Raw genomic sequence first — 14,500 nt, forward strand, 5'->3', positions numbered from 1 at the left:
GTGGGAAGACAGTTGGCTTTATTACTCTCTCTTCCTATTTAGTTACAAATTTAAGCCAGTGGCTGATTACCCAGGTCCATTCCATGCTCACAACCCCACCTGCTTTCTGCCACGTTCCTGTCCTTCATACCTAGCTCCATGTCTTCGGCTCGTGGCCGCTGCGAATATGGCACTCCTCGGTACACTGCATCTAGAAGCTTCTCCTTCGCTTGGGTCACCGAATCACAGTTTAATACTTTAACAGGCACTGCGGGTCCCCCAGGTGGCTCAGGAGGGGTGCATAATAATGTCTAGCGGGGAAAAATAAATCTCACTTTAAGTCACACATGTATATGAACATCTGCAGATCTGGGATTTGGAATGAGAAGTAATTATGCTACTTCCGTCAGCTTCCATAGCTAGGGAAAAACTACACATTTAGACCTCTGCATTTCAACGCAGCTCCCAACGAGTGTTTCAGTTTTCAGTGTGTTAAAAAAAAAAACTTTTGTCAAATAAGGATGTGGATAACAGAATTGCATTTGGGGTTTGTGATACCGAAACTAGACGAGGCCTATTCCCAAGAAGGACAAAATACTTGGCTACTTTGTTGAAGAGCCTTTCGATCTTCCCAACCAGCTGTCTGTAAATAGCACCTATTGCCTTTACCTTAGCTGAGGCCCAGCATGGAATACCTTGCAGAGTACCAAACAAATCCCGATTCTCAAAATGGTATTTTGCACAATGTAATCTTTCATGGTACATCACCCATAACTCCCAGCTCATATCTACAGCTCTGCTTCTTCCAGGCTGGTTCCCCCATTTTTGAAATTAAGCAATTAACCCACTTAGGAAGGTTTCCAATTGTTACAAAATGAGAATGCTTCATTAATCTGATGGTGTAGATGCCTCCAAGCCAGAATTGCAAGCTTAGAATGACTTGGGCAACAAGCCTCTTCTTCCACATGTAGCCGTGATTTACTGAAGTGGGATATGTGGTGGGCTCCCTGGCAGCTTCTGTTGCCACCCTCCCCGAGCTCACCAAGGTCTTGTAATCAATCTGCTGGCGAATGAGCTTGTCCTCGCTCAACGAGTAGCGTGCCTCGCCTGTGATGGCATCTATTGGGCCTTTCTCCATCTGCTGCTTGATGGCACAGAACAGCATGAATAATGGTTCCCCAGCACATTCCTAGGTAAGGAAGAGAGACAAGCTTGAAGCAGGAAACTTCAAATGAGACGACAGGTAAACCTGGCTCCGTATTTTCTATGACCAGGGGGGCATTTGCCCAGATTCGCCTGGTGCACCAGTTGTGCCCCTACCTGAACCGGGAGGCACTCGCAACAGTCACTCACGCCCTCGTGACCTCAAGACTGGACTACTGCAATGCGCTCTACATGGGGCAGCCTTTGAAGAGTATTTGGAGACTTCAACTCGTCCAGAATGCAGCCGCGCGAGCAATTGTGGGTGCACCTCGGTACACCGTTACACCTATCCTCCGCGAGCTGCACTGGCTACCGATTGGTCTCCGGATACGCTTCAAAGTGCTAGTCGTAACTTATAAAGCCCTTCATGGTATTGGACCTGGGTACTTGAGAGACCGCCTGCTGCCAATTACCTCCCAAAGACCCGTTAGATCTCACAGGGTCGCCCTCCTCCAGGTTCCGTCCACCAGCCAATGCCATCTGGCTACTACCCGGGGGAGGGCCTTCTCTGTAGCAGCTCCGGCCCTTTGGAATGAACTCCCCACGGAGATCCGGACCCTCACCTCTCTCCAGGCCTTCCGGAAAGCCGTCAAAACCTGGCTGTGCCGGCAGGCCTGGGGTTGATGAGTTCCCCTCCCCTCTCGATTTATATGGCTGTGTGATTTTCATGTATTTTAATTATGTGTACTGTGTTTATGTCCCCTTTCCCCCCTGAGTTGTTCACCGCCCTGAGTCCCTCCTAGAGAAGGGCGGCATACAAATAAACTAAATACAAATACAAATATTCTCACCAAATCTATCTGTTCTTTTTTTTTAAGGGAAGTTCTAAGGATTAAGGTCTTCCACATTTAAGGCTTACGTTCTATCACTGAGTAACATTCACGCTCTAATTTCCCACTGGGCAGAGAGAATATCATTAAATGGGTGAAGCTAATGATTCCAGGGTTGAAATAGAATAGGTCTGAAGACCCAAAGGCGGCCCAAATTTCAGCCACTCTTACCTTCAGGAACCTATGCAGCAGAAAAGTAAACCAATTGGTCAACATTTTCTCGGCCACCGACTCCGTCCTGGAACAAGAGAAAGATAGAGGAGTGTTGCTTGCGACTGTGAGATGGGAGAAGTCCCCTATGCCTGCAGTTGTGTTTTGTGAAAAGGAAGAAAAGGATCTGGATCTCTCCACTCTTCTAACATCGCGTTCTGAAACTTGTGTTCTGACTACCCCAAGAATACTGTTGATAATACGGACTCATGCACCGTTCGCCGTTGCCAATTTAATTGTTAAATAGCAACGTTTAATTGGGGCCAGGAGGACAGGAGCGTGGGAATGAAAGAAGGTCTCGCACCGGCGGAGCAGCAGCTTGGGGTGGGCACGGTTCTGCAGGTTCTTCTCAATGAGGTCAGCCAGCAGCTGCTTCAGCACCCCAGTAGCATAGTCAAGCCTGCCCTGCAGGGCCACCATCGTCAGAGAAGCAACAGCGCCTCTATCTCGCATGGAGAAACCTCGCTGGCCTTCCAGGGTGTGGATGAAGGTCAGCAGGAAAGGCCGAGTGTGTAGCAACTGCCCAAAGAGACGGAGCCCTTTCTCTGTGCTTGGTGGTGTCTGCAGAGGCAAGAAAACAGAAACCGCTCCCTAAGCCAATAGGGCAACATGGCTAGCAAGGGCAATGACAAATATCCCTTGCAGCTTTCCACCTGCCATAGGCTGGACGTTGCCCACAACTGGGAAAGCCTTTTTATCTGCCTTTGATTTCACATACCTGCTCCACCTCTATGCACTTTGCAACATGCAGACTGTCTTGCTGGATCATGCCACTACACTTCCTGTATCCCCAACACAGTCAGACAGATAGACGATAGATAGATAGATAGATAGATAGATAGATAGATAGATAGATAGATAGATAGATAGATAGGTAGGTAGGTAGGTAGGTAGGTAGGTAGGTAGGTAGGTAGAGAGGTAGAGAGGTAGATACATAGGTACATAGATACATAGATAGATACATATACATAGATGATGGATGGATGGATAGATAGATACATACATAGATACATCAATAGATAGATACATAGATAGAGATACATAGATAGATGATGGATAGACGATAAATAGATAGATGATGATAGACAGACAGACAGACAGACAGATACATAGATAGATGGATGGATAGGCAGATACATAGATAGATGATATAGATGATGATAGAGGATAGATAGATAGATAGATAGATAGATAGATAGATAGATAGATAGATAGGTAGGTAGGTAGGTAGGTAGGTAGGTAGGTAGGTAGGTAGGTAGGTAGGTAGGTAGGTAGGTAGATACATAGGTACATAGATACATAGATAGATATATATACATAGATAGATGATGGATGGGTGGATAGATAGATAGATACATAGATACATCAATAGATAGATACATAGATAGAGATACATAGATAGATGATGGATAGACGATAAATAGATAGATGATGATAGACAGACAGACAGACAGATACATAGATAGATGATGGATGGATAGGCAGATACATAGATAGATGATATAGATGATGATAGAGGATAGATAGATAGATAGATAGATAGATAGATAGATAGATAGATAGATAGATAGGTAGGTAGGTAGGTAGGTAGGTAGGTAGGTAGGTAGGTAGGTAGGTAGGTAGGTAGGTAGGTGGATACGTGGATAGGTGGATAGGTAGATAGATGGATAGGTGATAAATAGATGATGATAGATAGATGATAGATAGGTAGGTAGATAGATAGGTAGGTAGGAAGATAGATGATGGATAGACGATAAATAGATAGATGACAATAGATAGGTAAGTAGGTAGGTAGGTAGGTAGGTAGGTAGGTAGACGATAGACAGACAGACAATGATAAATGATAAATAGGTATAGATAAATAAATAAGAGGGATGATAAATGATAGAGTGATAGAAGATAGACAGACAGAAAGACAAAGATAGAGATAGATAGATAGATAGATAGATAGATAGATAGATAGATAGATAGATAGATAGATAGATAATCTCATAAAATAGGGTAGTTTCCCCGTTTGCTTCCACTCTTTTATACTATTAAGAATATAGCTTTTGAATGCAACCTTTGTAGATCTAACAAGAGTGGAAATGAAGAGCAATAAGAAGTTCAGCTTGATGGCCACTATCTACAAACTAAAGGGGTCTCTGTGCTGGTCTGTGAAAAGAAGGAACTCCTCAATCCATCAGATCAGGAGCAGAATCAGCCCCAATAATTTCAGGAACAAGCATCTGAGCTGACAAGTTCAGAAGACAATGATACCAGAGATATCGAAACATAAAGACCTTGGTGTACCAAACCTCAGGATAAACCAATCTCAATTTATCCCCAACTTAATACTATTGTTAAGACAGCACGTCATGCGGCTCTCATTTTTCCATGACAAGGTACTCACACTGGTTTCTTGAAGTGCTGGGTGATCATCCACCCCCGGAAACAGCACACGCCTTGCATATGTCCGATAATCCAGGAATGGGATCTTCACGCCATCCATGTTGTTTGTCAGCTCGTTAATATCTGTCTGCAACTCAGCAAAAGCTGAAGAAGGTAGAAGACTGTTAAAAGGGTTGAGTTGTTTGCAAAAGGGACTTTTCCTTCCACTCTGCTTCTTTTGACTGTAGCGGAGCCAAAGGATTAACCATCAAAGCCATCCTTGGCTTGCAATAGCCCTGCCTCGTCAGATCAGGCAGCAAAAATAAACAGGTATATTCCACGTGGAAAAAGACTGCAGAGCATCGTGCTTACAAACTACATGTGCATGTTTTGGAAACATGTAACCATGTTGCCTTCTTGCAAAAGAATCTTAAATTCTTAATTTCTCCTTTGAGACTAGCTGGCAACTGGAACCACATCACACCTCTGAAGCTACTATCCTTCCACTATGTCCGTGATGGCGAACCTATGGCACACAGAACCATATTTGGTTGCACACCAGCCATCAGCTCTGGCGTGCATGCGTGCGCCCGCCACCTGATTTTTCGCCCTTCCGGAGGGCAAGGGGAGGCCGTTTTCGCCCTCTCCAGGCTTCAGGAAAGCCTCCGGGGTCTGGGGAGGGGTCGCGCATGCACGCACGTGGGGGTGGGGGTGTCATGCACACATGCTCAGGTGATTGAGTGGGTATGCGCACATGATAGCATGCCGCCGAGCAGTTTTCTCATTAGACCGAGCTGCCTCAAACCACTTGGTTTGGGGTGTCATGGTCACCCTCCATCACCCCCATCTTTAAGGCATTGTTAGTGTATTTTTCCTTGTTATTGAGAGGTAAGGATGCTCCTGGGATCTTCTGACTCAGATTGTCTTAACAATTGATCTTGGATACTATGCAGCTGAAGTGGAAATGCCATTTAATGCACTCTGCTTGGCCCTTATGTACCTTTTAGGATGTTCTCTTGGGATAGTGTGTGTGTGTGTGCATGCGTGCGCATGCATGCACACACACACACATACACACCCTTATGCTTGTACATCTAAGAGGCATGAAAATAAAGTACTGTTGCAACCATTGGCATTCCACTTTTCAGTATGAGCTTTTCTTTTGTCCAAAATATACATTCTTATTTTTCTGTGCCAACGACTTTACAACGCAGTCCTGTTTGTTTTTTTCCTTTTATAAATTTAAATTGCGCTAGATAAGATATTTTGTCTAAGCAGAACCTCTCCACTGCTGCCCCCTCCCTCCTTTGCCATCGCTTTTCATGATTTTCGGGGTGGGGGGTGGGGAATTCAAGATGACATCATCAGACTCTTGATATCATCAGAGCCGATTTAAAGGACTCTACACAATTTTGTATAGTCGAGCATGGCAGCTTTTGCTAGTGAAGTGAAAGGTAAAGCACTGCCACACTGCAAAGAAAAAATATATTGGCTTGCCTGTATTCGGCATTGTGAGTCACACCTGGTGAATTTTGCCTACTGTCTGGTTTTCTGGCCTGTTCACTTTTGTTAGTGGACGTAAGGCAGTGCCATACTGCAGAGAAAAGGGATCTTGGCTTGGATTTGTCCAATGTGTGAGTCACAACTTGGTCTGTTGCATATGCAGATACATATGCAAATGCATATGCAAATGCATGGAAGTCAAGGTGCCCTCTCTCTCTTCCTCTCTTGCCAAAGTTTTTAACTCTTGGGAGAGCTGAAGAGGGAATGAAACGTTAGCGAATTCTTCCGCGACTTTGTGGCTGTACAAAATATGTTTTGATGTAAAAACGGGAAAACAAAAGGATCCCTGTGTAGAAGAAGCAAACGAAACTAGCTGGGGGAATAAGCCCTGGGTGTTATAAAGAGCTGGGGGAAAAAATTCTAGACTGATTTACTATGATGTATGAGAACTGCATCTGTGAATATGACGTTAGTCAGGGCTGTGTGCCAATGGAGACATTGATGAAACGTTTCAGCCTTGGAAACAAAGACAATGCCCCCTCCCTCTTTCTCTGACCACTTCTTGACAGTTTTATAGCACTCCCTTCAATTTCCACTCCTGCCAGTACCTTCCTTGCATTCCAGAGCCACCCGTGATTCCAGGTTGTCCATCTGCAGCTGGAGGCGCTTCAGAGTACGGTCTGCATCTCGTGTCTTCCGTTTGTAAGCTACCAACACCCCAATGATAGCCCCCAGAAGGAGGCTTCCTCCTGCCCCTAAGCCCACCAGAGCTGGCAAAGGCAAGGCTGCCTCGGGATAAATGTGAAGGGTGCCTGGAGAGAATGATAGGCCTCCCACCAGGATCTGCAAGGAAAGGAAAGCAATGCAGCTTGTTTGTTTCCCTTTAATTTTTATAAATAACTCAAGGCAACAAAACACCAACCATGCCTTCTTCCTATTTCCATCACAAGAACCCTGTGAGGTGAGCTGGTCTGAGAGACAAATGATTGGCTTTCCGTGAGAATAGTCTAACCGGATGGGACTAAGGACCCGTTTTAGCAATAGCAATAGCACTTACCATATTTTTCGGAGTATAAGACGCACCGGAGTATAAGACGCACCAAGGTTTTGAAGAGGCAAATTAAAAAAAAAAGTTTTTGCACTCTGCAAACCTCCCAAAATGGCCGGTTTTTTTCACGAAAACAGGCCCGTTTTTTTAAAAAAGCGGTGGGGGGGGCATGAATACCTTTTAGGAGGCTTGCAGAGTGCTCCTGGGGGATGGGGTGGGCCAAAAACGAGAAAAAAACGGGCTGTTTTTTGCTCATTTCTGCCCTCCCCAGCCCCAGGAGCACTCTATAAGCTTCCTAGATGCACAGCCATTTTGGTGAAGGGAGTGGGGTTTCGGGAAGCAAAAAATGCTGTATTCAGTGTATAAGACGCACACAGATTTTCAGCCTCTTTTTTGAGGGAAAAAGGTGCGTCTTATACTCCGAAAAATACAGTATATACCACTTCACAGTGCTTTTACAGCCCCCTCTAAGCAGTTTACAGAGTCAGCCCATTGCCCCCAACAATCTGGCTCCTCATTTTACCCACTTCGGAAGGATGGAAAGCTGAATCAACCTTGAGCCTGGTGAGATTCGATCTGCCAAACTGCTGGCAGACGGTGATCAGCAGAAGTAGCCTGCAGTACTGCACTCTAGCCACTATGGCTCAGTTTTAATCATCTCTTTCGATTTCTAGCAGTTGGCAGTGAGATACCGTCTGGATCCCACAAGCAGGTCATTAAGTCTTTCTTATTCACCCTTCAATTTTCAATCAGGAGTCAGTATCCACAGTTTGGGTGAATGCCTCATGTTTCCCGATTACTGTTCATGCCTGTTCATATGGGAAGACTTCCATATGGAACCCTGCATCTTCTCCACATGCAAATGTTTCATGTACAGATGTGAATTTGTAGCTGGAAGTTGTCTGCATTTGACAAAGCTGGACGTGATTAGAGTCACTTGTGTCAATTTTGAATCTAAACTATATGTCATTAGGAATTTTTCCCCCCCAGAGATTTATCAGGTTTAAAAAGTATACAAGCAGTCCTCAATAATTAACTGCTTCATTTAGTAACCTTTTGAAGTTACAGTAATGTAATAAAACCAGCTATGAAACCAGCACTTATATTTACAATTGTCTCAGTATCCCTCTGTTGCAGTAGTGGGATTCATTTTTTTTTCTACTGGTTATGTGGGCGTGGCATGGCATGGCTTGGTGAACATGGCTTGGTGGGCATGGCAGAGGAAGGATACTGTAAAATCTCCATTCCTTCCCCACTCCACTAACCTGCTTACCAGCTCTGTTCTGTGCAGGGCAACAGAAAAAGATTCAGCCGATCTCAGAATTTCCGCTACTGGTTCGCCAGAATTGGTCAAAAATGGCTGAATATCACCTCTGCTCTGCTCCCGTGATTGTCATTGAAGCACTTTGCAACTAGTGCACATTTATAATCATTGCAGTATCCCACGATCAAATGATCACTATAAGCGTGCTTCACAACTGGCTTCCAACAAGCAGAGTTAGTAGAGATGGGGCGCTAAAAATCACAACTTGTGATCATGCGATTTTCCACATAGGAACTAAGGTACTTTAGCAACAGCGCTCCAATTCCCATTCTGGTCACTAATTGAGGACAACCTGTATTAGGTAAAATGTCATCAACTGGACAAGTTCTGATCTGCCCACAACATTAGTGATGCTCCCCAGGATGGAGGTGAATGGCTCAAGCCACTGAAGCCCCTTAGAACAGCTCCGCCCCCAGATCAGGTGTACCGTGACTGGCTGCTCTCCAGTTTGGCTTGGCGAATCACACAACAACTGGGTTTCTGAGACAGTCAGGATGCAAGGTTCTCCACCAATCAGCACTGTGTAGTTGAGTCGTGTGCTGCCCGATACTGCAGGGATCAGATTCCGGCCCTGAGAAGAAAAATATAGGAAATATACAACTATATCACCCTAATCAGTGATGGGTTTCAAAAATTGTTGGAACCTACTCTGTGGGTGTGGCCTCCTTTGTGGGAGTGGCTTGCCACCCATGTGACTGGATGGGAGTGGCTTGCTGCCCATGTGACCGGATGGGAGTGGCTTGCTACCCATGTGACCGGATATGAAATTATGAATTAGTACTTAGGTCGGTCCAAGTAGCTATTCAGAAGTTAGTGGTTAGAAGCAATTGTAAAGCAAGATATGGAATTAAAACCAGAAAGATTTTGTTGGCTATTTGAAAGGGATTATAATATATATTTAATTTTACACATGTTAGCAGCTGCTGGAATTGTGTTTGCACAACAGCGGAAAAACAGAGATATGTAAATGAATAAATATTACAATGTGCAGGAATAAATAAATTGACAATTAAAATCAAGAAGGCTTTGAATATTTTTTCACATGGGATTGGTTTTAGCAATTGCCAACTAACGGAAACAGAAATTAGAAATCCAAAACTTTAAAAGAAAACACCAATTATGTAAGGAAAGGTCCCTAAAATGTATAAGGAAATATTACTAGATCATTATTAATGCGTAGATACCTGCGGGACATTACACACCCACCAGTGGTGGGTTTCAAAAATTTTTGGAACCTCTTCTGTAGGTGTGGCCTGCTTTCCGGGTCCACTGGTGGAACCTCTTCTAACTGGTTCGGTAGATTTGACGAACCGGTTCTACCGAATAGGTGCGAACTGGTAGGAACCCACCTCTGGAGCTAATTTAATGTTTAAGAGTCACTGAAGGACTAGGGCAGAGGTGTCAAACTCAAGGCCCGTGGGCTGGATGCGGCCCACAGGGCGCTTAGATCTGGCTCACAGGGCCTCCATGGAAACAATGAAATACCGGCCTGCTGTGCCTCTGTTAGCGAAAATGGGCTCCCAAGCTCTGTTTTTGGCTACGATGGCCTCCTGCAACCCTCTGCCACCAAAAACAGAGCTGGGGAGGGCCACATCCATGCCTACCACGGTTCCCTGTGGTCAAACACAACCCTGATGTGGCCCTCAACGAAACCGAGTTTGACACCCCTGGACTAGGGAGAGAAACTAGAGGAGAACAGGACTATTTTAGCATACATGCTGAAAGACAATACCAATACCCTCCTCCATGAAAACTACATGTATATCCTGGTGGTTATGGTTAAGAATCTTTACAAATTAGTGCCTGGATTTCTATCCACACCTCCATCCTGGCATCCTGTTTTCCTTCTATGTTATGTCTTTTATAGTAGCTGGTCCCTATGAGCCAGGGGTGGGTTTCAACCGGTTCGCGGCGGTCCCTGCGAACCGGTTGGTCGGCGAACCCGGAAGTAAGTAACTTCCGGGAACGGCGAAGGGTGCGCCCGCCCGCCCGCGGTTCTTACCCGGTTTTGACAAGTTCTGCGCTTCCACGCATGCACAGGACGCATACAGCGCCTGCGCGATCCTCCAGGAGCAGCTGGAGCATCGCGCAGATGCTAGTACGCATGCGTGCACCGCGCGCGTGCACGAGGACGCCGCCGGCCCCGTTCCAACCGAACCAGTTGGAACGGGGCGAGAAACCCACCCCTGCTATGAGCAAGCCTTTTTTTTTTTAATTAATTGTAAGCTGTTTAGAAAACTTTTATTTTTTTCCCCCTTCTGAGTTGACAGTAAGGGACATACTGTGCAAACTCTCTTACCCCTTTCCTGCAAGCTTTACCTTTCTACCGATCAAGGTAGTCCTCAACTTACAACCAAAATTGAGTCCAGAATTACGATCATAAGTTGTTGCGGTCGTAAGTCAAGGCACCAAGAACGCAGCATTTTTTTTGTAGCGGTTGTTAAGTGAACACCATGGTCGTTAGGTGAATCCATTTTACCCAATTGGCATTTTTTGCCCCAAATGCCAGAAACTTGCAAAGAAAAAAGAAGAAGACAGACAGAGAAAAACGGAAAAGCAGAGTTCCTGATTCTTAGAATACTCTTCAGTCACCTTGTACCAGCTTCTAATTTTATTTTGTCCCCAAAATGTCTTTATATACAAGTAGTCCTTGACTTACAACAGTTCATTGAATGATTGTTCAACTTTACAACAACACTGAAAAAAGTGAGTTATGACCGTTTTTCACAGCTACAACCTTTGTAGCATCCCCATGATCATGTGATGAACCAGTTGCTTGGCAACTGGTTCATATTTATGACGGTGGCAGTGTCCCAAGGTCATGGGATCCCCTTTTTGCAATCTTCTGACAAGCAGAGTCAACGGAGAAGATTCACTTAACAACCAGGTTAGTAGTAACGTATCAACTGCAATAATTCACTTAACAACTGTGACAAGAAAGGTCATTAAATGGGGCAAAACTCAGCAAATATCTCACTTAACAACAGACATTTTGGACTCAATTGTGATCGTAAGTCGAGGCCTACCTGTAATCACAACTCCTTTATGCAGCCAAAGGCCTAAAAGTTGCATTATACAAAAGGGAAGAAACCACACAAAACATTAAAACCCCTACTACCACAACCCCCCAATTAAATTCTGCACAATTTGTGTAGCTCAAACATAGCAAGAGGCATTTGCCCTAGTAGCCTACTGACCCTCTGTTCCTCCGGGTCATCTTCTCTCTGACTTAAAAGGATTTAATGCCTGTATCGTTGCAGAAAATCATTTGCCACCAGTGTGGCTTCCAGCAAGCGGGTTCTACAAAGGCTTGTATTTTAAAACACTTGGGAAAACCTCATTACAATTACATTTTCAACCCCCCCTCAACACAGACTGCTTCAATACCTTGAGGACAACGTGGGATCCGGGTTTAATTTCCAGTATGCCGCTGGGCCCAAAGGTCTCAAAGGTCGGGTCTGGATAGTATGTAAAAGCAGAACGGTTCAAGGTCCGAGTGGCCGTCACATCATCCAGGAGGAAGCCAAACTCATCAGGGTGAGCACCTCCAAGGGGCAGGGCCTGCTCCCGAGGTATAATGCCCGGGGCCTTGCACAACATGATGGAGTCATTTAGCACTTGGCAACTCTGCAGGGAATCAAAGCAGAAATAGCAATAGCAGTTAGACTTATATACCGCTTCATAGGGCTTTCAGCCTTCTCTAAGCGGTTTACAGAGTCAGCATATCGCCCCCACAGTCTGGGTCCTCATTTCACCCACCTCGGAAGGATGGAAGGCTGAGTCAACCTTGAGCCGGTGAGATTAGAACCGCTGAACTGCGGATAACAGTCAGCTGAAGTGGCCTGCAGTACTGCACCCTAACCACTGCGCCACCTCGGCTCGGAGAAAGAACACATAAGCGTCACAGAGGGCATCCGTCAGCTGTGCCCTTCTAAGACCAGCCCTCATCCTGTGCCCATTCTTGGGCAAAAAAAATAGACCTAAGTCATCACTTCAGTTGGATCTTTTTATTGCTCTTAGCTCTCAATTATACAGTATGTCTCTTTTCAAGGACTTGGGAATAGTGGTTTGTTCCCAGCAGTCCAATGCTCTGGGCATCCCCTATGCATTTTGCATTTAAAACCTATTTAAGAATATCATTTACTTGCAGAACTAGGAATCCATGAACAAGATAATCACATGGTAGATGGCCGCCTGAATATATACAATTCTGACTTTATCCATGTACCATTCAATACTTTAGCAGGGCCCATGCCTCATGGATCACCGCAATATAATCAGTTAGCTCTTTAGGGGACCTGCCACATTCTTACATTAATTGTAATTTGGAAAAATATTATTTTTTCTCTTGGAATAAGACAGCAATCTTATTTTTAGATCTTGTCCTTTTTATTTCTAGTATGTCCTTCAAGGGGATTCTAAATGCATGGCAATGGGCTGGTAATAATTTTTGGTTCAAGGCCATTTTCACTCACAAATAATCTATCAGAGACTACAAACTTAAGAATAGTGCTATAGCGCTTAGACTTATATAGCTATAGCTCTTAAAGTTAGATGCAGCTCCATAGTGCTTTACAGCCCTCTGTGAGTGGCTTACATTGTCAGGATATTTCCCCCAACAATCTGGGTCCTCATTTTACCGACCTCAGAAGGATGGAAGGATGAGTCAACCTTGAGCTGGTCAGGATCGAACTTCTGGATGTGGGCAGAGTTTTAGCCTGCAATTCTGTATTCTAACCACTTCGCCATCATGGCTCATTGCAGGGCCAATCTGTCTTCCATCCACCTTCTTTCTAGAGTTTGTTAAGTTAATTTTGATCTTAATTGCAACTGGTTGCACGCAATGGACAGGTAATAATTTTTGGTCAAGGCCATTTTCACTTGTGAACAATCCATCAGAGGCTACAAAATAAGAAGGCACACTGCAGGGTCAACCTGTCTTCCCTTCACTCTCCTTCTACTCAGCGATTCCCTAAATTAATTTTAATTTTAACTGCAGTGTACAGAAACCCAGGAGTAGAAATTGCCCAGTACTGCAAAATGGCCTGATGTCACATTGAAGCTTGGAATATTGTGATAAATAATATAGAGTCTACAAGTCTCCTCCTCCACATACAACAAATTAGAGACCGCCTGCTGCCAATTACCTCCAACAGACCGATTAGATCCCACAGATTAGGCCTCCTCCGAATTCCATCCACTGGCCAATGCCGATTGGCTACCACCCGGAGGAGGGCCTTCTCTGTGGCTGCTCCGGCCCTCTGGAACGAGCTCCCCGTGGAGATTCGGACCCTCACCACCCTCCAGGCTTTCCGCAAAGCCTTAAAAACCTGGCTGTTCCGACAGGCCTGGGGCTGATGAGTTCCTGTCCCCGCTCGAATGGTGTGGCTGTTGATTGTTTTTAAAATTATGGTGTTGTGTTGTCCGTTGTCTTTCTTTTCCCCCCCCTGTTTGTTCCCCCCCACCTGACTTGGTTTGTGAGCCGCCCTGAGTCGAAAAATTAATCTACAGTATTTCTGGAAACACCCTCTCTCGTTCTCTCTTTGTTCCTTATGCAAAGATCTAAACTCTGATTCCACTAGGTTTTCATCTGCCATAGAAGACTCACATTGATGGTTTCTATCCCGCCATAAGCAGCCCGAACACGTGGTTCCTGAATTGTTAAGAGGTGGGTCCCACTCACGGTGAGGCTGGTGCTACCACTGTAAAAAGATAAGACAGAAAAGAAATCAAGGTTTTGGTCTGCAAACACTAAAGGGAAAACATAGTCAGAGAAGAGAAATTTAGCATTTCCAGAACACACAGGGCTGGCTAGTCCGCATTTTCATGATTCCATCACACCAGGGGTATTTCTATAACCACGATACCTGGGAGGCATTCAGATCTAGAATTCAAACTGTACTCAGCAGAGCATAAATGCAATCCAAAAGAAATGAGTAAAATAAATTTGCATCCAATAAACTGAACAGGGAGAAAGGCTCTTCAACATTTGTCCTGCTTCCTTCACTTCATAATTCAATTTTCTGTAGAAAC

At 44.8% G+C, this 14,500-nt stretch overlaps 1 protein-coding gene across 1 annotated transcript in view; it reads right to left on the reverse strand.

The window, feature by feature from the left end:
• PLXNA3 (plexin A3) overlaps positions 1-14,500 on the reverse strand; it is a 94,639-nt gene that overhangs the window by 16,241 nt on the left and 63,898 nt on the right. The window contains exons 18-26 of the mRNA XM_087710847.1: positions 14,076-14,169; positions 11,855-12,094; positions 8,895-9,038; positions 6,704-6,938; positions 4,615-4,757; positions 2,527-2,783; positions 2,184-2,250; positions 1,022-1,168; positions 131-290 (exon numbers count right to left, since the gene is read on the reverse strand). Of these exons, the coding sequence (XP_087566973.1) occupies positions 131-290; positions 1,022-1,168; positions 2,184-2,250; positions 2,527-2,783; positions 4,615-4,757; positions 6,704-6,938; positions 8,895-9,038; positions 11,855-12,094; positions 14,076-14,169 (1,487 nt within the window). The remainder of the gene's footprint in view (positions 1-130; positions 291-1,021; positions 1,169-2,183; positions 2,251-2,526; positions 2,784-4,614; positions 4,758-6,703; positions 6,939-8,894; positions 9,039-11,854; positions 12,095-14,075; positions 14,170-14,500) is intronic.

The sequence above is a fragment of the Thamnophis sirtalis genome, unplaced genomic scaffold (assembly GCF_051295495.1).
Source record: "Thamnophis sirtalis isolate CommonGarterSnake01/CBP01778 unplaced genomic scaffold, rThaSir2_p1.2 scaffold_3, whole genome shotgun sequence".
Classification (NCBI taxonomy): Eukaryota; Metazoa; Chordata; class Lepidosauria; order Squamata; family Natricidae; genus Thamnophis; species Thamnophis sirtalis.